This window comes from Syngnathus scovelli, chromosome 2 (genome assembly GCF_024217435.2).
Source record: "Syngnathus scovelli strain Florida chromosome 2, RoL_Ssco_1.2, whole genome shotgun sequence".
Lineage (NCBI taxonomy): Eukaryota > Metazoa > Chordata > Actinopteri > Syngnathiformes > Syngnathidae > Syngnathus > Syngnathus scovelli.
Window position 1 is genome coordinate 25,931,361 of NC_090848.1, and position 25,865 is coordinate 25,957,225.

The 25,865-nt window shown below is 41.4% G+C and overlaps 1 protein-coding gene and 1 long non-coding RNA gene across 11 annotated transcripts in view; both read left to right on the plus strand.

Moving 5' to 3' along the window:
* LOC137840975 (uncharacterized) overlaps window positions 1-21,072 on the plus strand; it is a 40,920-nt gene extending 19,848 nt beyond the window's left edge. The window contains exon 2 of the long non-coding RNA XR_011088228.1: window positions 58-21,072. This is a non-coding gene — a long non-coding RNA (uncharacterized lncRNA). The remainder of the gene's footprint in view (window positions 1-57) is intronic.
* The window catches only part of LOC125988692 (tumor protein D54), a 177,151-nt gene extending 153,913 nt beyond the window's left edge, over window positions 1-23,238 (plus strand). For all 10 annotated transcript variants that reach the window (XM_068653190.1, XM_068653191.1, XM_068653207.1 and 7 more), the window contains one exon: window positions 22,201-23,238. In XM_068653190.1, the coding sequence (XP_068509291.1) occupies window positions 22,201-22,278 (78 nt within the window). In that variant the 3' untranslated portion in view covers window positions 22,279-23,238. The remainder of the gene's footprint in view (window positions 1-22,200) is intronic.
* Window positions 23,239-25,865: the final 2,627 nt, after the last annotated feature.

A 25,865-nucleotide genomic window follows, 5' to 3' on the forward strand; every position in this document is an offset into this window, starting at 1 on the left:
CTTCCGGTTTATTTGGGGTCACTTCCGGTTGAAAAAGGTCACTTCCGGTTGAAAAAGGTCACTTCCGGTTTGATTTGGGGTCACTTCCGGTTTGATTTGGGGTCACTTCCGGTTTACCTGAGGTCACTTCCGGTTCATTTGGGGTCAATTCCGGTTTGATTTGGGGCACTTCCAGTTCATTCCGGGTTCATTGGGGCACTTCAGGGTCAATCCAAGATGGCCGCCACTCTGGAAGTGGGGGTCAAGGGTTGAATTGTGGAAGTGGGGGTGAAGGGGGTGAATATGGTAAGCATAAGGTGAACAAAGTGAATAAAGTTGGAATGGGTTGAATCGGTTGAAAAATGTAGAAATTAGAAGGAAAAAACTAAATTTTGGGAAAATTTGGTGTGAATTTCAAAATTGAAAATTTGGAAATTTTGCTAAGTGGGAAGGTGTGGAATAGGTAGGCAAAAGATGAACAGTTGAAAGTTGGAACGAGTTGAATCGGTGGAAAAATGTAGAAACTAGAAGTGAAAAACTAAATTTTGTGAAATTTTGCAAAATTTTGTGCAAATTTTAAAAGTGAAAACGTGAAATTTTTGAATTTGGCAAGTTTGGGAATGTCCCCAATGTGATTTGAATGTGTTGAAATAAGTGAATTTCAAACTGGAACAACAAAAATGTGAAATGTTGAATCTGCCATTAAGAATGAATGGGGAAAAAAATGCCACAAAATCGTGAATTTTGTGAAAACGGAAAATTTTTCGAACAAAAAAAATGTAAGCAGCCGTGTCATGAATATTTGGAATAAGTGAAAAGTGGAACGGAGTGAATCGGTTGAAGTATGTGGAAGGAGTTAAGCGTCAAAAAAGTGAGCGGAATAAGTAGAATAATAATAATAATAATAATAATAATAATAAAGGACAGCAATAACAATAGTGTGAAGGTCTTCACCTTCACACTAATAAAGGACAGCAATAACAATAGTGTGAAGGTCTTCACCTTCACACTAATAATAATAATAATAAAGGACAGCAATAACAATAGTGTGAAGGTCTTCACCTTCACACTAATAATAATAATAATAATAATAATAATAAAGGACAGCAATAACAATAGTGTGAAGGTCTTCACCTTCACACTAATAACTAGAATTTGCAATTCCTGAAGAAATTGCGTGTGAAGGTGAAGAGGTTGAATAAATACTTGGGGAATGTTGCAGAATGATGTTGAAAAGAGTTGAATCGGTTGAAAAATGTAGAAATTACAAGGGAAAAAGGAAATTTGGGAAAATTGGGTGTGAGTTACAAAATTGAAAATTTGGAATTTTGGGTAAGTGGGAAGTTGTGGAATAGGTAGGAAAATGATGAACAGTTGAAAGGTCGAATGGGTTGAATAAGTTGAAAAATGTAGAAATTAGATTAGAAAAACAAAATTGTAGAGAATTTTTGGTAAGTGGGTAGTTGTGGAATAGAAAGGCAAAAGAAGAACAGTTCAAAGTTGGAACAAGTTGAATCGGTTAAAAAATGTAGAAGTTAGAGCAAATCTTGAATCCTAATAGAGAATGAATGGGAATTAAAAGAAAAAAAATTGCACCAAAATTTTTAGAAATTTGGAACAAAAGGAAAAAAACAGCTTTAGGAGGTTCACTTTTGGGGTTAAAATGTTGAAATGGGTTTAATCGGGCAAAATTTGCAAAAGTTAGCGCAAATCTAGGTATTTAGGGCACTTAATGTTGAAATATGGTCACTTCCGGTTTGATTTGGGTCACTTCCGGTCTATTTGGGTCACTTCCGGTTTGATTAGAGGCACTTCCGGTCTAGCTGAGGTCACTTCCGGTTTATTTGGGGTCACTTCCGGTTTAAAAAGGTCACTTCCGGTTTGATTTGGGGTCACTTCCGGTTTGATTTGGGGTCACTTCCGGTTTACCTGAGGTCACTTCCGGTTCATTTGGGGTCAATTCCGGTTTGATTTGGGGCACTTCCAGTTCATTCCGGGTTCATTGGGGCACTTCAGGGTCAATCCAAGATGGCCGCCACTCTGGAAGTGGGGGTCAAGGGTTGAATTGTGGAAGTGGGGGTGAAGGGGGTGAATATGGTAAGCATAAGGTGAACAAAGTGAATAAAGTTGGAATGGGTTGAATCGGTTGAAAAATGTAGAAATTAGAAGGAAAAAACTAAATTTTGGGAAAATTTGGTGTGAATTTCAAAATTGAAAATTTGGAAATTTTGCTAAGTGGGAAGGTGTGGAATAGGTAGGCAAAAGATGAACAGTTGAAAGTTGGAACGAGTTGAATCGGTGGAAAAATGTAGAAACTAGAAGTGAAAAACTAAATTTTGTGAAATTTTGCAAAATTTTGTGCAAATTTTAAAAGTGAAAACGTGAAATTTTTGAATTTGGCAAGTTTGGGAATGTCCCCAATGTGATTTGAATGTGTTGAAATAAGTGAATTTCAAACTGGAACAACAAAAATGTGAAATGTTGAATCTGCCATTAAGAATGAATGGGGAAAAAAATGCCACAAAATCGTGAATTTTGTGAAAACGGAAACTTTTTCGAACAAAAAAAATGTAAGCAGCCGTGTCATGAATATTTGGAATAAGTGAAAAGTGGAACGGAGTGAATCGGTTGAAGTATGTGGAAGGAGTTAAGCGTCAAAAAAGTGAGCGGAATAAGTAGAATAATAATAATAACTAGAATTTGCAATTCCTGAAGAAATTGCGTGTGAAGGTGAAGAGGTTGAATAAATACTTGGGGAATGCTGCAGAATGATGTTGAAAAGAGTTGAATCGGTTGAAAAATGTAGAAATTACAAGGGAAAAAGGAAATTTGGGAAAATTGGGTGTGAATTTCAAAATTGAAAATTTGGAATTTTGGGTAAGTGGGAAGTTGTGAAATAGGTAGGAAAATGATGAACAGTTGAAAGGTGGAATGGGTTGAATAAGTTGAAAATGTAGAAATTAGAGTAGAAAAACAAAATTGTAGAGAATTTTTGGTAAGTGGGAAGTTGTGGAATAGGAAGGCAAAAGAGGAACAGTTGAAAGTTGGAACGAGTTGAATCAGTTAAAAAATGTAGAAGTTAGAGCAAATCTTGAATCCTAATAGAGAATGAATGGGAATTAAAAGAAAAAAAAAATGCACCAAAAGTTTCTGAAATTTGGAACAAAAGGAAAAAAACGGCTTCAGGAGGTTCACTTTTGGGGTTAAAATGTTGAAATGGGTTTAATCGGGCAAAATTTGCAAAAGTTAGCGCAAATGTAGGTAATTAGGGCACTTAATGTTGAAATATGGTCATTTCCGGTTTGATTTGGGTCACTTCCGGTTTGATTAGAGGCACTTCCGGTCTAGCTCAGGTCACTTCCGGTTTATTTGGGGTCACTTCCGGTTTAAAAAGGTCACTTCCGGTTGAAAAAGGTCACTTCCGGTTTGATTTGGGGTCACTTCCGGTTTGATTTGGGGTCACTTCCGGTTTACCTGAGGTCACTTCCGGTTCATTTGGGGTCAATCCCGGTTTGATTTGGGGCACTTCCAGTTCATTCCGCGTACATTGGGGCACTTCAGGGTCAATCCAAGATGGCCGCCACTCTGGAAGTGGGGGTCAAGGGTTGAATTGTGGAAGTGGGGGTGAAGGGGGTGAATATGGTAAGCATAAGGTGAACAAAGTGAATAAAGTTGGAATGGGTTGAATCGGTCGAAAAATATAGAAATTAGAAGGGAAAAACTAAATTTTTGGAAAATTTGGTGTGAATTTCAAAATTGAAAATTTGGAAATTTTGCTAAGTGGGAAGGTGTGGAATAGGTAGGCAAAAGATGAACAGTTGAAAGTTGGAACGAGTTGAATCGGTGGAAAAATGTAGAAATTAGAAGTGAAAAACTAAATTTAGTGAAATTTTGCAAAATTTTGTGCAAATTTTAAAAGTGAAAACGTGAAATTTGTGAATTTGGCAAGTTTGGGAATGTCCCAAATGTGATTTGAATGTGTTGAAATAAGTGAATTTCAAACTGGAACAACAAAAATGTGAAATGTTGAATCTGCCATTAAGAATGAATGGGGAAGAATTTGCCGGAATTTTGTGAATTTTGCGAAAACGGAAAATTTTTTGAACGAAAAAAATGTAAGCACCCGTGTCATGAATATTTGGAATCAGTGAAAAGTGGAATGGAGTGAATCGGTTGAAGTATGTGGAAGTAGTTAACGGACAAAAAAGTGAGCGGAATAAGTAGAATAATAATAATAACTAGAATTTGCAATTCCTGAAGAAATTGCGTGTGAAGGTGAAGAGGTTGAATAAATACTTGGGGAATGTTGCAGAATGATGTTGAAAAGAGTTGAATCGGTTGAAAAATGTATAAATTACAAGGGAAAAAGGAAATTTGGGAAAATTGGGTGTGAATTTCAAAATTGAAAATTTGGAATTTTGGGTAAGTGGGAAGTTGTGGAATAGGTAGGAAAATGATGAACAGTTGAAAGGTGGAATGGGTTGAATAAGTTGAATGGGTTGAATAAGTTGAAAAAAGTAGAAATTAGAGTAGAAAACCAAAATTGAACAGTTGAAAGTTGGAACGAGTTGAATCGGTTAAAAAATGTAGAAGTTAGAGCAAATCTTGAATCCTAATAAAGAATGAATGGGAATTAAAAGAAAAAAAAATTGCACCAAAAGTTTCTGAAATTTGGAACAAAAGGAAAGAAACGGCTTCAGGAGGTTCACTTTTGGGGTTAAAATGTTGAAATGGGTTTAATCGGGCAAAATTTGCAAAAGTTAGCGCAAATGCAGGTATTTAGGGCACTTAATGTTGAAATATGGTCATTTCCGGTTTGATTTGGGTCACTTCCGGTTTGATTAGAGGCACTTCCGGTCTAGCTGAGGTCACTTCCGGTTTATTTGGGGTCACTTCCGGTTTAAAAAGGTCACTTCCGGTTTGATTTGGGGTCACTTCCGGTTTGATTTGGGGTCACTTCCGGTTTACCTGAGGTCACTTCCGGTTCATTTGGGGTCAATTCCGGTTTGATTTGGGTCACTTCCAGTTCATTCCGGGTTCATTGGGGCACTTCAGGGTCAATCCAAGATGGCCGCCACTCTGGAAGTGGGGGTCAAGTGTTGAGTTGTGGAAGTGGGGGTGAAGGGGGTGAATATGGTAAGCATAAGGTGAACAAAGTGAATAAAGTTGGAATGGGTTGAATCGGTTGAAAAATGTAGAAATTAGAAGGGAAAAACTAAATTTTGGGAAAATTTGGTGTGAATTTCAAAATTGAAAATTTGGAAATTTTGCTAAGTGGGAAGGTGTGGAATTGGTAGGCAAAAGATGAACAGTTGAAAGTTGGAACGAGTTGAATCGGTGGAAAAATGTAGAAACTAGAAGTGAAAAACTAAATTTTGTGAAATTTTGCAAAATTTTGTGCAAATTTTAAAAGTTAAAACGTGAAATTTTTGAATTTGGCAAGTTTGGGAATGTCCCCAATGTGATTTGAATGTGTTGAAATAAGTGAATTTCAAACTGGAACAACAAAAATGTGAAATGTTGAATCTGCCATTAAGAATGAATGGGGAAAAAAATGCCACAAAATCGTGAATTTTGTGAAAACGGAAAATTTTTCGAACAAAAAAAATGTAAGCAGCCGTGTCATGAATATTTGGAATAAGTGAAAAGTGGAACGGAGTGAATCGGTTGAAGTATGTGGAAGGAGTTAAGCGTCAAAAAAGTGAGCGGAATAAGTAGAATAATAATAACTAGAATTTGCAATTCCTGAAGAAATTGCGTGTGAAGGTGAAGAGGTTGAATAAATACTTGGGGAATGCTGCAGAATGATGTTGAAAAGAGTTGAATCGGTTGAAAAATGTAGAAATTACAAGGGAAAAGGAAAGTTGGGAAAATTGGGTGTGAATTTCAAAATTGAAATTTGGAATTTTGGGTAAGTGGGAAGTTGTGGAATAGGTAGGAAAATGATGAACAGTTGAAAGGTGGAATGGGTTGAATAAGTTGAAAAAGTAGAAATTAGAGTAGAAAACCAAAATTGAACAGTTGAAAGTTGGAACGAGTTGAATCGGTTAAAAAATGTAGAAGTTAGAGCAAATCTTGAATCCTAATAGAGAATGAATGGGAATTAAAAGAAAAAAAAATTGCACCAAAAGTTTCTGAAATTTGGAACAAAAGGAAAGAAACGGCTTCAGGAGGTTCACTTTTGGGGTTAAAATGTTGAAATGGGTTTAATCGGGCAAAATTTGCAAAAGTTAGCGCAAATGTAGGTATTTAGGGCACTTAATGTTGAAATATGGTCATTTCCGGTTTGATTTGGGTCACTTCCGGTTTGATTAGAGGCACTTCCGGTCCAGCTGAGGTCACTTCCGGTTTATTTGGGGTCACTTCCGGTTGAAAAAGGTTACTTCCGGTTTAAAAAGGTCACTTCCGGTTTGATTTGGGGTCACTTCCGGTTTTAAAAGGTCACTTCCGGTTTGATTTGGGGTCACTTCCGATTTACCTAAGGTCACTTCCGGTTCATTTGGGGTCACTTCCGGTTTGATTCGGGTCACTTCCGGTCTATTTGAGTCACTTCCGGTTTGAATAGAGGCACTTCCGGTCTAGCTGAGGTCACTTCCGGTTTATTTGTGGTCACTTCCGGTTTAAAAAGGTCACTTCCGGTTGAAAAAGGTAACTTCCGGTTTGATTTGGGGTCACTTCCGGTTTACCTGAGGTCACTTCCGGTTCATTTGGGGTCACTTCCGGTTTGATTTGGGTCACTTCCGGTCTATTTGGGTCACTTCCGGTTTGATTAGAGGCACTTCCGGTCTATTTAGGTCACTTCCGGTTTGATTAGAGGCACTTCCGGTCTAGCTGAGGTCACTTCCGGTTTATTTGGGGTCACTTCCGGTTTAAAAAGGTCACTTCCGGTTTGATTTGGGGTCACTTCCGGTTTGATTTGGGGTCACTTCCGGTTTACCTGAGGTCACTTCCGGTTCATTTGGGGTCAATTCCGGTTTGATTTGGGGCACTTCCAGTTCATTCCGGGTTCATTGGGGCACTTCAGGGTCAATCCAAGATGGCCGCCACTCTGGAAGTGGGGGTCAAGGGTTGAATTGTGGAAGTGGGGGTGAAGGGGGTGAATATGGTAAGCATAAGGTGAACAAAGTGAATAAAGTTGGAATGGGTTGAATCGGTTGAAAAATGTAGAAATTAGAAGGGAAAAACTAAATTTTGGGAAAATTTGGTGTGAATTTCAAAATTGAAAATTTGGAAATTTTGCTAAGTGGGAAGGTGTGGAATAGGTAGGCAAAAGATGAACAGTTGAAAGTTGGAACGAGTTGAATCGGTGGAAAAATGTAGAAACTAGAAGTGAAAAACTAAATTTTGTGAAATTTTGCAAAATTTTGTGCAAATTTTAAAAGTGAAAACGTGAAATTTTTGAATTTGGCAAGTTTGGGAATGTCCCCAATGTGATTTGAATGTGTTGAAATAAGTGAATTTCAAACTGGAACAACAAAAATGTGAAATGTTGAATCTGCCATTAAGAATGAATGGGGGAAAAAATGCCACAAAATCGTGAATTTTGTGAAAACGGAAAATTTTTCGAACAAAAAAAATGTAAGCAGCCGTGTCATGAATATTTGGAATAAGTGAAAAGTGGAACGGAGTGAATCGGTTGAAGTATGTGGAAGGAGTTAAGCGTCAAAAAAGTGAGCGGAATAAGTAGAATAATAATAATAATAACTAGAATTTGCAATTCCTGAAGAAATTGCGTGTGAAGGTGAAGAGGTTGAATAAAGACTTGGGGAATGCTGCAGAATGATGTTGAAAAGACTTAAATCGGTTGAAAAATGTAGAAATTACAAGGGAAAAAGGAAATTTGGGAAAATTGTGTGTGAATTTCAAAATTGAAAATTTGGAATTTTGGGTAAGTGTGAAGTTGTGGAATAGGTAGGAAAATGATGAACAGTTGAAAGGTGGAATGGGTTGAATAAGTTGAATGGGTTGAATAAGTTGAAAAAAGTAGAAATTAGAGTAGAAAACCAAAATTGAACAGTTGAAAGTTGGAACGAGTTGAATCGGTTAAAAAATGTAGAAGTTAGAGCAAATCTTGAATCCTAATAAAGAATGAATGGGAATTAAAAGAAAAAAAAATTGCGCCAAAATCTTTTGAAATTTGGAACAAAAGGAAAAAAACGGCTTCAGGAGGTTCACTTTTGGGGTTAAAATGTAGAAACGGGTTTAATCGGTCAAAATTTGCAAAAGTTAGCGCAAATGTAGGTATTTTGGGCACTTAATGTTGAAATATGGTCACTTCCGGTTTGATTTGGGTCACTTCCGGTCTATTTGAGTCACTTCCGGTTTGAATAGAGGCACTTCCGGTCTAGCTGAGGTCACTTCCGGTTTATTTGTGGTCACTTCCTGTTCAAAAAGGTCACTTCCGGTTTAAAAAGGTCACTTCCGGTTTGATTTGGGGTCACTTCCGGTTTACCTGAGGTCACTTCCGGTTCATTTGGGGTCACTTCCGGTTTGATTTGGGTCACTTCCGGTCTATTTAGGTCACTTCCGGTTTGATTAGAGGCACTTCCGGTCTATTTAGGTCACTTCCGGTTTGATTAGAGGCACTTCCGGTCTAGCTGAGGTCACTTCCGGTTTATTTGGGGTCACTTCCGGTTGAAAAAGGTCACTTCCGGTTTGATTTGGGGTCACTTCCGGTTTGATTTGGGGTCACTTCCGGTTTACCTGAGGTCACTTCCGGTTCATTTGGGGTCAATTCCGGTTTGATTTGGGGCACTTCCAGTTCATTCCGGGTTCATTGGGGCACTTCAGGGTCAATCCAAGATGGCCGCCACTCTGGAAGTGGGGGTCAAGGGTTGAATTGTGGAAGTGGGGGTGAAGGGGGTGAATATGGTAAGCATAAGGTGAACAAAGTGAATAAAGTTGGAATGGGTTGAATCGGTTGAAAAATGTAGAAATTAGAAGGGAAAAACTAAATTTTGGGAAAATTTGGTGTGAATTTCAAAATTGAAAATTTGGAAATTTTGCTAAGTGGGAAGGTGTGGAATAGGTAGGCAAAAGATGAACAGTTGAAAGTTGGAACGAGTTGAATCGGTGGAAAAATGTAGAATGTATAAGTAGAATAACTAAATTTTGTGAAATTTTGCAAAATTTTGTGCAAATTTTAAAAGTGAAAACGTGAAATTTTTGAATTTGGCAAGTTTGGGAATGTCCCCAATGTGATTTGAATGTGTTGAAATAAGTGAATTTCAAACTGGAACAACAAAAATGTGAAATATTGAATCTGCCATTAAGAATGAATGGGGAAAAAAATGCCACAAAATCGTGAATTTTGTGAAAACGGAAAATTTTTCGAACAAAAAAAATGTAAGCAGCCGTGTCATGAATATTTGGAATAAGTGAAAAGTGGAACGGAGTGAATCGGTTGAAGTATGTGGAAGGAGTTAAGCGTCAAAAAAGTGAGCGGAATAAGTAGAATAATAATAACTAGAATTTGCAATTCCTGAAGAAATTGCGTGTGAAGGTGAAGAGGTTGAATAAATACTTGGGGAATGTTGCAGAATGATGTTGAAAAGAGTTGAATCGGTTGAAAAATGTAGAAATTACAAGGGAAAAAGGAAATTTGGGAAAATTGGGTGTGAATTTCAAAATTGAAAATTTGGAATTTTGGGTAAGTGGGAAGTTGTGGAATAGGTAGGAAAATGATGAACAGTTGAAAGGTGGAATGGGTTGAATAAGTTGAAAATGTAGAAATTAGAGTAGAAAAAAAATTGTAGAGAATTTTTGGTAAGTGGGAAGTTGTGGAATAGGAAGGCAAAAGAGGAACAGTTGAAATTTGGAACGAGTTGAATCGGTTAAAAAATGTAGAAGTTAGAGCAAATCTTGAATCCTAATAGAGAATGAATGGGAATTAAAAGAAAAAAAAATTGCACCAAAAGTTTCTGAAATTTGGAACAAAAGGAAAGAAACGGCTTCAGGAGGTTCACTTTTGGGGTTAAAATGTTGAAATGGGTTTAATCGGGCAAAATTTGCAAAAGTTAGCGCAAATGTAGGTAATTAGGGCACTTAATGTTGAAATATGGTCATTTCCGGTTTGATTTGGGTCACTTCCGGTTTGATTAGAGGCACTTCCGGTCTAGCTCAGGTCACTTCCGGTTTATTTGGGGTCACTTCCGGTTTAAAAAGGTCACTTCCGGTTGAAAAAGGTCACTTCCGGTTTGATTTGGGGTCACTTCCGGTTTGATTTGGGGTCACTTCCGGTTTACCTGAGGTCACTTCCGGTTCATTTGGGGTCAATTCCGGTTTGATTTGGGGCACTTCCAGTTCATTCCGGGTTCATTGGGGCACTTCAGGGTCAATCCAAGATGGCCGCCACTCTGGAAGTGGGGGTCAAGGGTTGAATTGTGGAAGTGGGGGTGAAGGGGGTGAATATGGTAAGCATAAGGTGAACAAAGTGAATAAAGTTGGAATGGGTTGAATCGGTTGAAAAATGTAGAAATTAGAAGGGAAAAAACTAAATTTTGGGAAAATTTGGTGTGAATTTCAAAATTGAAAATTTGGAAATTTTGCTAAGTGGGAAGGTGTGGAATAGGTAGGCAAAAGATGAACAGTTGAAAGTTGGAACGAGTTGAATCGGTGGAAAAATGTAGAAACTAGAAGTGAAAAACTAAATTTTGTGAAATTTTGCAAAATTTTGTGCAAATTTTAAAAGTGAAAACGTGAAATTTTTGAATTTGGCAAGTTTGGGAATGTCCCCAATGTGATTTGAATGTGTTGAAATAAGTGAATTTCAAACTGGAACAACAAAAATGTGAAATGTTGAATCTGCCATTAAGAATGAATGGGGAAAAAAATGCCACAAAATCGTGAATTTTGTGAAAACGGAAAATTTTTCGAACAAAAAAAATGTAAGCAGCCGTGTCATGAATATTTGGAATAAGTGAAAAGTGGAACGGAGTGAATCGGTTGAAGTATGTGGAAGGAGTTAAGCGTCAAAAAAGTGAGCGGAATAAGTAGAATAATAATAATAATAATAATAATAATAATAATAATAATAAAGGACAGCAATAACAATAGTGTGAAGGTCTTCACCTTCACACTAATAATAATAATAATAAAGGACAGCAATAACAATAGTGTGAAGGTCTTCACCTTCACACTAATAATAAAGGACAGCAATAACAATAGTGTGAAGGTCTTCACCTTCACACTAATAAAGGACAGCAATAACAATAGTGTGAAGGTCTTCACCTTCACACTAAAAATGCAATTTCTGGAGAAATTGCTTGTGAAGGCGAAGACTTTGAATCACTTCTTGGGGAATGATGCCGAATGATGTTGAAATGAGTTGAATTTCTTGAGAAATGTGGAAAATAGAAGTGTAATACTAAATTTTGGAGAATATGGTTGAATTTCAAATTTGAATTTTGGAATTTTTGGTAAGTGGGAGGTTGTGGAATAGGTAGGCAAAAGATGAACAGTTGAAAGTTGGAACGGGTTGAAACGGTTAAAAAATGTAGAAGTTAGAGCAAATCTTGAATCCCCATAGAGAATGAATGGGAATTAAAAGAAAAAGCAATTGCGCCAAAATATTTTGAAATTCGGAACAAAAGGACAAAAAACGGCTTCAGGAGGTTCCCTTTTGGGGTTAAAATGTTGAAACGGGTTTAATCGGACAAAAATTGCAAAAGTTAGCTAAAATGTAGCTAATTAGGTCACTTAATGTTGAAATAAGATCACTTCCGGTTTGATTTGGGTCACTTCCGGTTTGATTAGAGGCACTTCCGGTCCAGCTGAGGTCACTTCCGGTTTATTTGGGGTCACTTCCGGTTTAAAAAGGTCACTTCCGGTTTAAAAAGGTCACTTCCGGTTTGATTTGGGGTCACTTCCTGTTTACCTAAGGTCACTTCCTGTTTACCTAAGGTCACTTGCGGTTTGATATGGGGCACTTCCGGTACATTCTGGGTTCATTGGGGGCACTTCCGGGTCAATCCAAGATGGCCGCCACACTGGAAGTGTGGGTGAAGGAGGTGAATATGGTAAGCATAAGATAAACAAAGTGAATAAAGTTGGAATGGGTTGAATCGGTTGAAAAATGTCGAAAAAAGAGTAGAAAAACGAAATTGTAGAGAATTTTTGGTAAGTGGAAAGTTGTGGAATAGGCAGGCAAAGGATGAACAGTTGAATGTTGGAACGGGTTGAATCGGTTAAAAAATGTAGAAGTGAGAGCAAATGTTTAATCCCCATAGAGAATGAATGGGAATTAAAAGAAAAAGCAATTGCGCCAAAATATTTTGAAATTTGGAACAAAACGTAAAAAAACAGCTTCAGGAGGTTCACTTTTGGGGTTAAAATGTCGAAACAGGTTCAGTCGGACAAAAAAAAGCAAAAGTTAGCGCCTAATGTAGCTATTTAGGGCAGTTAATGTTGAAATAAATTCACTTCCGGGTTGATTTGGGTCACTTCCGGTCTATTTGGGTCACTTCCGGTTTGAATAGAGGCACTTCCGGTCTAGCTGAGGTCACTTCCGGTTTATTTGGGGTCATTTCCGGTTTAAGAAGGTCACTTCCGGTTTAAAAGGTCACTTCCGGTTTGATTTGGGGTCACTTCCGGTTTACCTGAGGTCACTTCCTGTTTACCTAAGGTCACTTCCGGTTTTATTTGGGGCACTTCCGGTTCATTCTAGGTTCATTGGGAGCACTTCAGGGTCAATCCAAGATGGCCGCCACACTGGAAGTGGGGGTCAAGGGTTGAATTGTGAAAGCATAGTGGAAGTGGAGGTGAAGGGGTGATTATGGTAAGGATGAGGTGACCAAAGTGAATAGAGTTGGAATGGGTTGAATCGGTTTAAAAATGTAGAAATTAGAGTGGAAAAACGAAATTTTGTAGAATTTGGTGTGAATTTCAAAATTGAAAATTTGGAAATTTTGGTAAGTGGGAAGGTGTGGAATAGGTAGGAAAAAGATGAACAGTTGAAAGTTGGAATGGGTTGAATCGGTCAAAAAATGTAGAAATTAGAGGTGAAAAACGGAATTTTGTGAAATTTTGTCGAAATTTTTAACGTGAAAACGTGAAATTTTTGAATTTGGGAATTTTGGGAATGTCGAGAATCGTTCCGAATGTGGTTTGAATGTGCTGAATGAGGTGAATTTAAAAGGGGAATGACGTAAAAGTGAAATGTCGAATCTGCCATTGAGAATGAATGGGGAAAAAATTGTCGTAAATTTGCGAATTTTGCGAAATCGGAAAATTTTCGGAACGAGAAAAATGGAAGTGCTCATCTCGTGAATATTTGGAATACGTCAAAAGTGGAACGGAGTGAATCGGATGAATTATGTGGAAGAAGAAGCGGGATAAAAAAGTGGCGGGAATAAAATAGAAGAATAATAATAATAGAGAATGGTGTAGAATAACATATGTGTGAAGGCCATCGCCTTCACACAATAATAGAGAATGGTGTAGAATAACATATGTGTGAAGGCCATCGCCTTCACACAATAATAGAGAATGGTGTAGAATAACATATGTGTGAAGGCCATCGCCTTCACACAATAATAATAATAATAGAGAATGGTGTAGAATAACATATGTGTGAAGGCCATCGCCTTCACACAATAATAATAATAATAGAGAATGGTGTAGAATAACATATGTGTGAAGGCCATCGCCTTCACACAATAATAGAGAATGGTGTAGAATAACATATGTGTGAAGGCCATCGCCTTCACACAACTAGAATTTGCAATTCCTGAAGAAATTGCGTGTGAAGGTGAAGAGGTTGAATAAATACTTGGGGAATGCTGCAGAATGATGTTGGAAAGAGTTGAATCGGTTGAAAAATGTAGAAATTACAAGGGAAAAAGGAAATTTGGGAAAATTGGGTGTGAATTTCAAAATTGAAAATTTGGAATTTTGGGTAAGTGGGAAGTTGTGGAATAGGTAGGAAAATGATGAACAGTTGAAAGGTGGAATGGCTTGAATAAGTTGAAAAATGTAGAAATTAGAGTAGAAAAACAAAATTGCAGAGAATTTTTGGTAAGTGGGAAGTTGTGGAATAGGAAGGCAAACGATGAACAGTTGAAAGTTGGAACGAATTGAATCGGTTAAAAAATGTAGAAGTTAGAGCAAAACTTGAATCCTAATAGAGAATGAATGGGAATTAAAAGAAAAAAAAATTGCACCAAAATTTTTTAAAATTTGGGACAAAAGGAAAAAAAAGGCTTCAGGAGGTTCACTTTTGGGGTTAAAATGTTGAAACGGGACTTAATGTAGAAATATGGTCACTTCCGGTTTGATTTGGGTCACTTCCGGTCTGTTTGGGTCACTTCCGGTTTGATAAGACGCACTTCCTGTCTAGCTGAGGTCACTTCCGGTTTAAAAGGTCACTTCCTGTTTAAAAAGGTCACTTTCGGTTTGATTTGGGGTCACTTCCGGTTTGATTTTGGGTCACTTCCGTTTTACCTAAGGTCACTTCTGGTTTACCTAAGGTCACTTCCGGTTTGATTTGAGATACTTCTGGTTCATTCTGGGTTCATTGGGGGCACTTCAAGGTCAATCCAAGATGGCCGCCACACTGGAAGTGGGGGTCAAGGGGGTGAATATGGTAAGCATAAGGTGAACAAAGTGAATAAAGTTGGAATGGGTTGAATCGGTTCAAAAATGTATAAATTACAGTAGAAATACAAAATTGCAGAGAATTTTTGGTAAGTGGGAAGTTGTGGAATAGGAAGGCAAAAGATGAACAGTTGAAAGTTGGAACGAGTTGAATTGGTTAAAAAATGTAGAAGTTTGGGCAAATCTTGAATCCTAATAGAGAATGAATGGGAATTAAAAGAAAAAAAATTGCGCCAAAATTTTTGGAAATTTGGAACAAAAGGAAAAAAACGGCTTCAGGAGGTTCATTTTTGGGGTTAAAATGTTGAAACGGGTTTAATCGGCCAAACTTTGTAAAGGTTAGCCCAAATGTAGGTATTTAAGGCACCTAATGTTGAAATATGGTCACTTCCGGTTAGATTTGGGTCACTTCCGGTTTGATTAGAGGCACTTTCGGTCTACCTGAGGTCACTTCCGGTTTGATTTGGGGTCACTTCCGGTTTGATTTGGGGTCACTTCCGGTTTACCTCAGGTCACTTCCGATTCATTCGGGTTCAATTCTGGTTTGATTTGGGGCACTTCCAGTTCATTCCGGGTTCATTGGGGCACTTCAGGGTCAATCCAAGATGGCCGCCACTCTTGAAGTGGGGGTCAAGGGTTGAATTGTGAAAGCATAGTGGAAGTGGGGGTGAAGGTGGTGAATATGGTAAGCATAAGGTGAACAAAGTGAATGAAGTTGGAATGGGTTGAATCGGTTGAAAAATGTAGAAATTAGTCAAAGTCAAAGTCAGCTCTATTGTCAATTTCTCCACATGCCAAAGACACACAAAGAAACCGAAATTTCGTTCCCCCCTATCCCACAAGACATGGCTCACAACAGACAAACAAGTAAACAAGTATAACAAAAGCGTGCTGAATAAATAATGAATAAATAACACAACAATAAATAAATAAATAAGAGGAGCAGAAAAAAAAGGAGCAAGTGCGCGTACAGCAGACATTCCAGAAAATAGCGCAACAGTGCCGCACGCTACGCAGAAGGGGGTAGCGAGTTCAGGGCCCTAACAGCCTGGAGAAAGAAGCTGTTGGCGAGTCTGGTGGTGCGGGAGCGCAGGCTCCTGTACCTCTTCCCAGAGGGCAGAAGGTCAAACAAAGAGTGAGCCGGGTGACTCACATCTCTGGCAATCGAGGTTGCCTTGCGGGCGAGATGGGAGGTGTAAATGTCCTTCAGGGAGGGGAGCGAAGCACAAATAATCTTACCAGCCGTATTCACTATGCGCTGCAGGGCCTTCAAGTTCTGTTCAGTGCAGTTACCACCCCAGACAGCGATGCAACTGGTGAGGACGCTCTCAATGGTGCCACGGTAGAATGTAGACAGGACTGCCTGAGGAGCACATGCACGCCTGAGCTTCCCCAGGAAGTACAGGCGGCGCTGAGCTTTCTTTGCCAGTGACGAGGTGTTTGCGGACCAGGAGAGGTCCTCGCTGATGTGCACCCCCAGGAACTTGGTGCAGCTCACCCTCTCCACCACAGCACCGTCGATGATCAGCGGCAGGTGTGTTGTGTGACCCTTCCGGAAGTCAACAATGATTTCCTTGGTCTTATTGACGTTCAGCAGGAGGTTGTTGCCTTCGCCTTCACACAATAATAATAAAGGACAGCGGTAACAATAGTGTGAAGGTCTTCAACTTCACACTAATAAAGGACAGCAATAACAATAGTGTGAAGGTCTTCACCTTCACACTAATAATAATAATAATAATAATAATAATAATAATAATAATAATAATAAAGGACAGCAATAACAATAGTGTGAAGGTCTTCACCTTCACACTAATAAAGGACATCAATAAAAATAGTGTGAAGGTGAAGACCTTCACACTAATAATAATAAAAATAATAAAGGACAGGAATAACAATAGAGTGAAGGTCTTCACCTTCAGACTAATAATAATAATAAAGGACAGCAATAACAATAGTGTGAAGGTCTTCACCTTCACACTAATAAAGGACAGGAATAGCGAAGCAGTTGAATAAATACCTGGGGAATGCTGCAGAATGATGTTTAAAGCTTGTGAGTGTGCACCGAGCTTTCTGACACGGCTTCCGGTAGTAAATGCGCAGGCAAGTGGTTCCCCACTGGGGAAATGCAGTCATTGCAGGGCAAAATGACCCCAAAAAAATGTTTAATAATACAATTTATTTAGGGTTGGTGGGCCGGATTAAACGGTCCCGTGGGCCGGATGTGGCCCGTGGGCCGTAGTTTGCCCATACCTGCCATAGAGAATGAATGGAAATTTTAAAAACGAAATTGCGCCTAAAATTTGGAACGAAACGAAATATACGGGTTTAGGAGGTTCACTTTTGGGGTTCAAATGTTGATACGGGTCGAATCGGACAAAAATTGTAAGAGTTGGAGCAAATTTAGCTATTTAGGACACTTCTTGTGAAATAAGGTCACTTCCAGTTTATTTGGGGCACGTACGGTTTAATTTAAGGCACTTCCGGTTTATTTTGGGTCACTGCCGGTTTGAAAAGGTCACTTCCAGTTCATTTGGGTCACTTCCGGTTTTATTTGGGGTACTTCTGGTTTCATTTAGGTCACTTCTGGTTTATTTGGGGTCACTTCCGGTTTGATGTAGGGCACTTAAGGTTCATTCTGAGTTCATTCATGAGCACTTTAGGGTCAATCCAAGATGGCCGCCACACTGGAAGTGGGGGTCAAGGGTTGAATTGTGTAAGCAAAGTGGAAGTGGAGGTGAAGGGGGTGAATATGGTAAGCATAAGGTGATCAAAGTGAATAAAGTTGGAATGCGTTGTATCGGTTGAAAAATGTAGAAATTAGAAGGGAAAAACAAAATTTGGGAAAATTTGGTGTGAATTGTAAAATTGAAAATTTTGAATTTTTGGTAAGTGGGAAGGTGTGGAATAGGTATGCAAAAGATGAACAGTCGAAAATTGGAACAAGTTGAATTGGTTGGAAAATGTAGAAATTAGAAGTGAAAATGAAATTTGCACAAAAATTTGTGCAAAATGTAAAGGTCAAAATGTGAAATTTTTGAATTTGGCAATTTTGGGAATGTTCCCAATGTGATTTGAATGTGCTGAATGATGTGAGTTTCAAACTGGAAGGATGTAAATGCTTTGGAATGGGTTGAATGGGTTTAAAATGTAGAAATAACAAGTGAAAAAGAAAATGTTGTGAAATTTGGCGCAAATTTTAAACGTGAAAACATGACATTTTTGAATTTGGCAAGTTTGGGTATGTCCCTAATGTGATTTGACTGTGCTGAATGATGTGAATTTCAAATCGGAAGGATGTAAATGAATTGGAACGGGTTGAATAGGTTGAAAAATGTTGAAATCCATCCATCCATCCATCAATCCATCCATCTTCTTCCGCTTATCCGGGGGCGCGTCGCGGGGGCAGCAGCTTTAGGAGGGACTCCCAGACTTCCCTCTCCCCAGCCACTTCATCCAGCTCATCCCGAGCTTCTCACCCTATCTCTAGGGAGAGCCCAGACATCCTGCGGAGAAAACTCATTTTGTCCGCTTGTATCCGGGATCTCATTCTTTCGGTCACGACCCATAGCTCGTAACCATAGGTGAGGGTAGGAGCGTAAATCGACCGGTAAATTGAGAGCTTTGCCTTTTGGCTCAGCTCTCTCTTCACCACAACGGACCGGTACAGGGTCCGCATTACTGCCGACGCTGCACCGATCCGCCTGTCGATCTCGCGCTCCATCCTCCCCTCACTCGTGAACAAGACTCCAAGATACATCAACTCCTCCACTTGGGGCAGGATCTCATCCCCGATCCGGAGAGGGCGTTCCAACCTTTTCCGATCGAGGACCATGGACTCGGATTTGGAGTTGCTGACCCTCATCCCGACCGCTTCACACTCGGCTGCGAACCGTTCCAGCGAGAGCTGGAAATCACGGCCGGAAGAAGCCAACAGCACCATGTCTTCTGCAAAAAGCAGAGACGCAATGCTGAGGTCCCCAAACCGGACCCCCTCAACGCCTCGGCTGCGCATAGAAATTCTGTTTATAATTTTTATGAATCTGTGACAAAGGGCAGCCTTGGCGGAGTCCAACCCTCACTGGGAACGAATCCGACTTACTGCCGGAAATGCGGACCAGACTCTGGCATCGGTGATACAGGGACCGAACCACCCTTATCAGTTGGCTCGGCACCACGTACTCCCAAAGCACCCTCCACAGAACCCCCCGAGGGACACAGTCGAACGCCTTCTCCAAGTCCACAAAACACATGTGGACTGGTCGGGCGAACTCCCATGCACCCTCAAGGATCCTGCCAAGGGTGTAGAGCTGGTCCACTGTTCCACGGCCAGGACAAAAGCCACACTGCTCCTCCTGAATCCGAGGTTCGACCTCCCGACGGACCCTCCTCTCCAGCACCCCTGAATAGACCTTACCGGGGAGGCTGAGGAGTGTGATTCCCCTGTAATTGGAACACACCCTCCGGTCCCCCTTCTTAAAGAGGAGAGCCACCACCCCAGTCTGCCAATCCAGAGGCACTGTCTCCGATGTCCACGCAATGTTGTAGAGGCGTGTAAGCCATGACAGCCCCACAACACCCAGAGCCTTTAAGAACTCCGGGCGGATCTCATCCACCCCGGGGCCTTGCCACCGAGGAGTTTTTTTTAACTACCTCAGTGACTTCAACCCCAGAGATTGGAGAATCCGCGTCAGAGTCTCCAGGCGCTGCTTCCTCAATGGAAGGTGTGTAGGTGGAATTGAGGAGGTCTCCGAAGTATTCTCCCCACCGACTCACGACGTCCCGAGTCGAGGTCAGCAGCACGCCATCCCCACTGTGAACAGTGTTGGCGTTGCACTGCTCCCCCCTCCTGAGATGCCGGATGGTGGACCAGAATTTCCTCGAAGTCGTCCGGAAGTCATTCTCCATGGCCTCACCAAACTCCTCCCACGCCCGGGTTTTTGCCTCAGCAACCACCGAAGCCGCGTTCCGCTTGGCTATCCAGTACCTGTCAGCTGCCTCCGGAGTCCCGCAGGCCAAAACGGCCCGATAAGACTCCTTCAGCTTGACGGCATCCCTTACCGCCGGTGTCCACCAGCGGGTTCGGGGATTGCCGCCACGACAGGCACCAACGACCTTACGGCCACAGCTTCGGTCGCCCGCCTCAACAATGGAGGCACGGAACATGGTCCACTCAGAATCAATGTCCCCCGCCTCCCAGCTCACACTGCACCCGACCCCTTTGGACCCTCCCACAGGTGGTGAGCCCATGGGAAGGGGGACCCACGTTTCCTTTTCGGGCTGTGCCCGGCCGGGCCCCATGGGCGAAGGCCCGGCCACCAGATGCTCGCCTTCGAGCCCCGCCTCCAGGCCTGGCTCCAGAGGTGGGCCCCAGTGACCCGCGTCCGGGCGAGGGAAAACGAAGTCCATTTATTTTACTCATCATAAGGGGCTTCTGTGAGCCGTGCTTTGTCTGGCCCCTCACCGAGGACCCGTTTGACCCGACAACATGGCTCCTAGGATCATAGGGGCACACTAACCCCTCCACCACGATAAGGTGACGACTCACGGAGGAGAAATGTTGAAATGAGAAGTGAAAAGGAGAAATTTGTGAAATTTTTTTGTAAATTTTAAACGTGAAAATGTGAAATTATTGAATTTGGCAAGTTTGGGAATGTCCCCAATGGGATTTGAATGTGCTGAATGACGTGAATTTCAAACTGGAATGAAGTAAATGTGAAATGTTGAATCTGCCATTAAGAATGAATTTGTGAAAACAGAAAATTTTTCAAACGAAAAAAATTTAAGCAACGGTGTCATTAATATTTGGAATAAGCTAAATGCGGAACGGAGTGAATCGGTTGAAGTATGTGGAACGAGTTAAGCGTCAAAAAAGTGGGGGGAATAAGTAAAAAAATAATAAAGGACAGGAATAACAATACTTCGCCTTCACACAATAAAGTGAATGGTGTAGAACTAAAAAATGCAATTCCTGGAGAATTTGCGAGTGAAGGCGAAGAAGCTGAAAAAATCTTGGGGAATGCTTTTTGCGTTAATCACGAAAAACGCGAAAAGGCGTAAGCACAAAAAACGGTAAGCGCGAAACTATGAGCGCAAAAAAGGATAAGCGCGAAAAACGGTAAGAGAGAAAACGATAAGCGTGAAAAACCGTAAGAGGGAAAAACGATAAGCGGGAAAAACGGTAAGTGAGAAAACAAGAAGCACGGAAAACGGTAAGCGCTGGAAACAGTAAGCGCGAAAAACGGTAAGCGCAGGAAACAGTAAGCGCGAAAAACGGTAAGCGGGACAACGGTTCGTGGGAAAAATGGTACGCGAGAAAACTGTAAGCACGAAAAATGGGAAGCGAGAAAACAGTAAATGCGAAAAACAGTAAGCGAGAAAATGATAAGCGCGGAAAACGGTAAGCGGGGAAGAACGGTACGCGAGAAAATGGTAAGCACGAAAAACAGTAAGCGGGAAAACAATAAGCACGAAAAACGGTAAGCACAAAAAACGGTAAGCGAGAAAACGGTAAGCGCGAAAAACGGTAAACAGGAAAGCAATAAGCACAAAAAAGGATAAGTGCGAAAAACGGTAAGCGGGAAAACAATAAAATATATAACAAAAACAATGACTATATATATATATATATATATATATATATATATATATTGTTGGATTTTGTCCACAATTTAGGGAGCGCACTATCTACGCCTCACGGCAAAAGCCATTGCCAATCACGTTATCCAATTTACTCACTGCGAGCTTGTTTGATTTCTTCAGATTTAGGAAAATGCTAAGACACTGAAGCAGGAATTAGACTTACACAGGTTGGTTGAGTTCAATCACAATTCTTGTTCAGGAAGGTACAATACAGCGCTGGGCCTTTCGTGCGACCATGCTCAAGAGCAGAAAGTCTCCTTTCAGAAAAGGCAACGTTCAAGATTCTTTGGTCAGCTTATATTGAGTTGCACATGCCAGTGTGGGCCAAGTTTGATGGGTGGTGAGTCTTTGGGGCGGGGCAAGTTCGCAGGAGAGTCTGATTCCATGGTAGTGGGTGCTGGTTCGGTGAGAGCTGGTTCTGTGGGGTTTCGTGCTGATTATGGGTGATTCGATGTGTGGGGGCTGTTGTTTTCCTTTCCGTCTTTCAGCCTTGACGATCATCTTTGGCTTGGCTGTCTCCCTCTGGCACCTGCTGGTTTTATCTCCAAGTGACCTTCCTGTAAACATTCTCCTCCATTCTTGCACATACACTGTCGCACCTCATCCCTTCATCATTCTTTCAATTTTGTCATTTTGTACGGAATTATGTGAGCTTTTGGCTATGACATCATCAATTTATTAATGTTCCCTGACTATGCAAAGTGCTCGGAAATATATATCACATCAAAAACCTTTCTCATTACCACTTATCAAAAATGTCTAGTTATGTTTTCTTTATTGATTTGGTGTGTAGGTATAATTATATGCTTAAAATGTTTCTTTGTGTATAAGTTATATATATATATATATATAAGTTGCTTAGGGCTCACAGAATGTGCTGTTTCACGGTAGACACAAGGGCAAAAAGATAGAGGAGACAAAAAAAAGGTTCAAGGGTATTCATGGAAAATTATTGACAATTATCATGCTACTTTGTTTTGTGTGCAGTACAAGGTCGTGGGACCCCAAGGGGATGAGAGCCCTGCTAATTCCACCACCCCCACTCAGGAGAACCCGCCTTTCTGAATGCCTCTGTTCCACCTGAGTTTTGTCATCACCTCGTTTTTCAGCGATGCCGCTGAAGGCCAAAACCACAACCATGTTTGAGCCTTGTTTTCTGCACCTCTTCCATCCAGTCAACCACCCTTTCCTCAATTTTCCCGATTCTTCTCAGCGTGAACCCATCGTTGTATCGCAGTGGGGAACACTCCTGCGTTGCACTTAAGCTGGTTGGTGCACTGTCCTCTCAGCAGTATCCTGGTAACAATCTTGGGTCAATACTTTTGTATGATAAACACTTTTTCACTGCTTCGCATCATGTTTTTACAAGACTGCCATAACATTCTGCATGGAGGAAATGAAGAAAAGTACCAAGTCACACAAACGTGTGAGCGTGACTCGCTGATATGTCCATTTCCTACTGGGTTTATGTTGCACACCTCTCCCGCCAAGAACCATTTATTGTTCCAATGTTTCTCCATGCACCACTATGTTGGGCCGGTGCACTGGGAATTAACTACGAACCTAAGTAAAATTCTCACAAAGTAACACACACAATCCGTGACACACTTTGTTTTTTATGTGTGCATTCACACATTGAGTGAAGCTGCATAAAGTTGCTTTCATACAAACAACACTGGCTCGTTAAACTTGTTACACGTGCTGTCAGTTTTAAGGAAAAGTGCCATAAAAAACATCAAAATACGAGAAAACGTCAAGCCAATATTAAAAGTGATGTTCATTTACTAGTACGCTCTTAACTATAGCTGCATTTCTTGTCACAGATGCTCTATTTTCACCCACATTTGAGGGGGGGAAAGTGCAGAAGTGTGTGCAACTTTTTGTGTTGTCAGGTGGTCAAGCTTTATGCTGTACTTGGAGTAGATGCTTATTATTGTGACTTTGGATCACATTGGAAAGCTAATGGTAAATGAGTTTTGGTTTTGTTTCGTTTGAATATATCATTAAAGCATTCCTGTAAATTAATACACGGCTTGTCTCATTCAAATCATAACTCAGATTTATGAAATATTGTGCTGCAGCCTGTTTTTCCGAAATCACGTCGCTCAGATTTTCCGGCCATGTTTAATGACTATTGTTTCACCTTTGATGTTGATAGTTATAATTGTATGAATACTCAAATACTTAAACTGGGGTTCGGCAACTGGTGGGCCAAATTCTGAATGGCATTGATTCAGTTTTGAAAATGTTTACTGTTGAGTTGTTCAAAGATGTTATACAAGTGCAGCCACTGTTTGGCAGACATCTTTCAACAAGCACTGTTAAGTGGATCGGAGCTTCTCCAACTCCAGCACTGCCGGTTTGCCCTCCCACCTGTAATGTAACGCTTCCCTGACATCGCTTGCCTTCACCACCGGAGATATACATCCACCGTGGTGCTGGACGCAACTAGCACATTGATGACTTCACTGCCATAAACACCATCTGGTCCTCCACCCGCTGCCATCCACTGAGAAACATCAAAAGGAAAGTTAATTACTGCGCATTGGCTAGCCTAGCTAGGTCAGCTAATGCTTCCTGCTCCAACCAACACTGTGACATCAAACTGGGACTACTTAACATCCGCTCCCTCACTGGCAAGGGACAGCTGCTACAGGACCTCCTCCTTGACTGCAAGTATGACTTTGTGTTTGACTGAAACGTGGCAACATCCTGGCGACTTTTCTCAGTTGAACAAATCAAGTCCGCCCGGGTTTGTTTTGAAGAGAGAGCAACAGCAATGTGTACATGTTCTATTAGGTTAGACAATCTCATGGATGTTTTAATGTTCATACTATGCAATTCTTTTCCTTAGTTTATATAAACATAACTGCTCAATCAGAACACTAATACAACACACACATAGGCACACCCACACACACAGAGGGGTGACGACCCCCACGCTCAGGTACCAAACGGTCAGGTGACAAGTTCCCGCCTTTCCAGGCAGTATAAAAGAAGCTGACCTGGAGAAGGAAGATGTTGTTTCATCTGCTGCCGTGCCTCGTGCTGATAAATAACCAACTCTATACTCCACATCTTTGTTGTTCATGGCTCAACATCGGACAACCCGCACAACACGCAATAGAAGGTGATCCTGACGTGGGTTTTGTCCAGTTGAACAGGTTGTGGCCGCTTTCAGGTGAGGCTTGCCGCCTTGGGTCGGAGGTCTCACTTGTTGCCTCTGTGCGGGCGTGGCACTAGCCCCGGAGTCGGCCTGGTGTGATTGGAGGGGGGGCTGTGTGTTGGGCCTCACCTCGGCCTTTCTGTGAGGGGGAGACGAGAGCGATTGTTGTAATTGGCTTGTGAAAGGACTGCAGGAGCTTGCTCCTCCAGTGTCTCACCTGTGCCTTTCTGCCTTCCATTGTCTCCACTGGGACTGGACTGTGGAAGGGGGAGTGTGGTATTCAAGATTCAAGAGTTTTTTATTCGCCATGTTTGAGCGTGCCAAACAAGGAATTTGACTTCGGTAAATCACAGCCTCTGTTCAACATTTGGATGACTAACAACAACACTCAGGACATGTGAAGAACGAAAGATATTCTCAAACACCCCCTGATCTTAAACTCCCAAGAGGGCAAGGAAAAACTCAAAACTCCAGCTAGGGGAAATGAGAAACCTTGAGAAGAGACCACCGATGGGAGGGTCCCTCATCTAGGATGACCAGGCTGCAATGGATGCAGAGAGGACACATAGTACAAACAGTGTAGACAAAAAAGGTGTGGCAAGCGGGATGTTATTGCACAGTAATGACTCTGAGACTCTAAGAGTGGTGTGAGTTCATCAAAGCGACAGCCTGGGGGAAGAAGCTGTCTCTGTGTCTGCTGATTTTAGTGTACAGAGCTCTATAACGGCGTCCGGAGGGGAGTAGTTCAAACAGGCTGCAACCTGGGTGCGAAGGGTCTGTTGAGATGTTACTTGCACGTTTCCTGGTCCTGGACAGGTACAAGTCTTGGATAGATGGGAGGTTGATTCCAATTATCTTTTCTGCAGTCCTTATTGTCCGTTGCAGTCTGTGCTTGTCTTGTTTGGAGGCCGATCCAAACCAGACAGTGATGGAGGTGCAGAGGACAGACTGGATGATGGCAGTGTAGAAGGTCTTCAGCAGCTCCCGTGGCAGGTTGAACTTCTTGAGCTGTCTCAGGAAGTACAGCCTCTGCTGGGCCTTCTTCCGGACAGAGTCTATGTGGCCGGTCCATTTCAGGTCCCGAGAGATTGTGGTTCCCAGGAACTTGAAGGTGTCTGATGAGAGAATAGTATTACTGCGGATAGTGAGGGGTGAAAGTGGTGAAGGGCCTCGCCTGAAGTCCACTGTCATCTCCACGGTCTTGAGCGGGTTCAGGTCCAGGTGGTTTTGGCTGCACCAGTGGACCAGCCGCTCCACCTCCTGTCTGTACGCAGTCTCATCACCGTTCTGGATCAGTCCGATGAGAGTGGTGTCGTCTGCATACTTCAGGAGCTTCACGGAAGAGTCACTTGCGGAGAAATCTTTGGTGTAGAGGGAGAAGAGCAGTGGGGAGAGGACGCATCCCTGAGGGGCTCCAGTGTTGGTGGTCAGGGTGTCAGATGTGATGCTCCCCAGCCTCACACGCTGTCTCCTGTTGGTCAGGAAG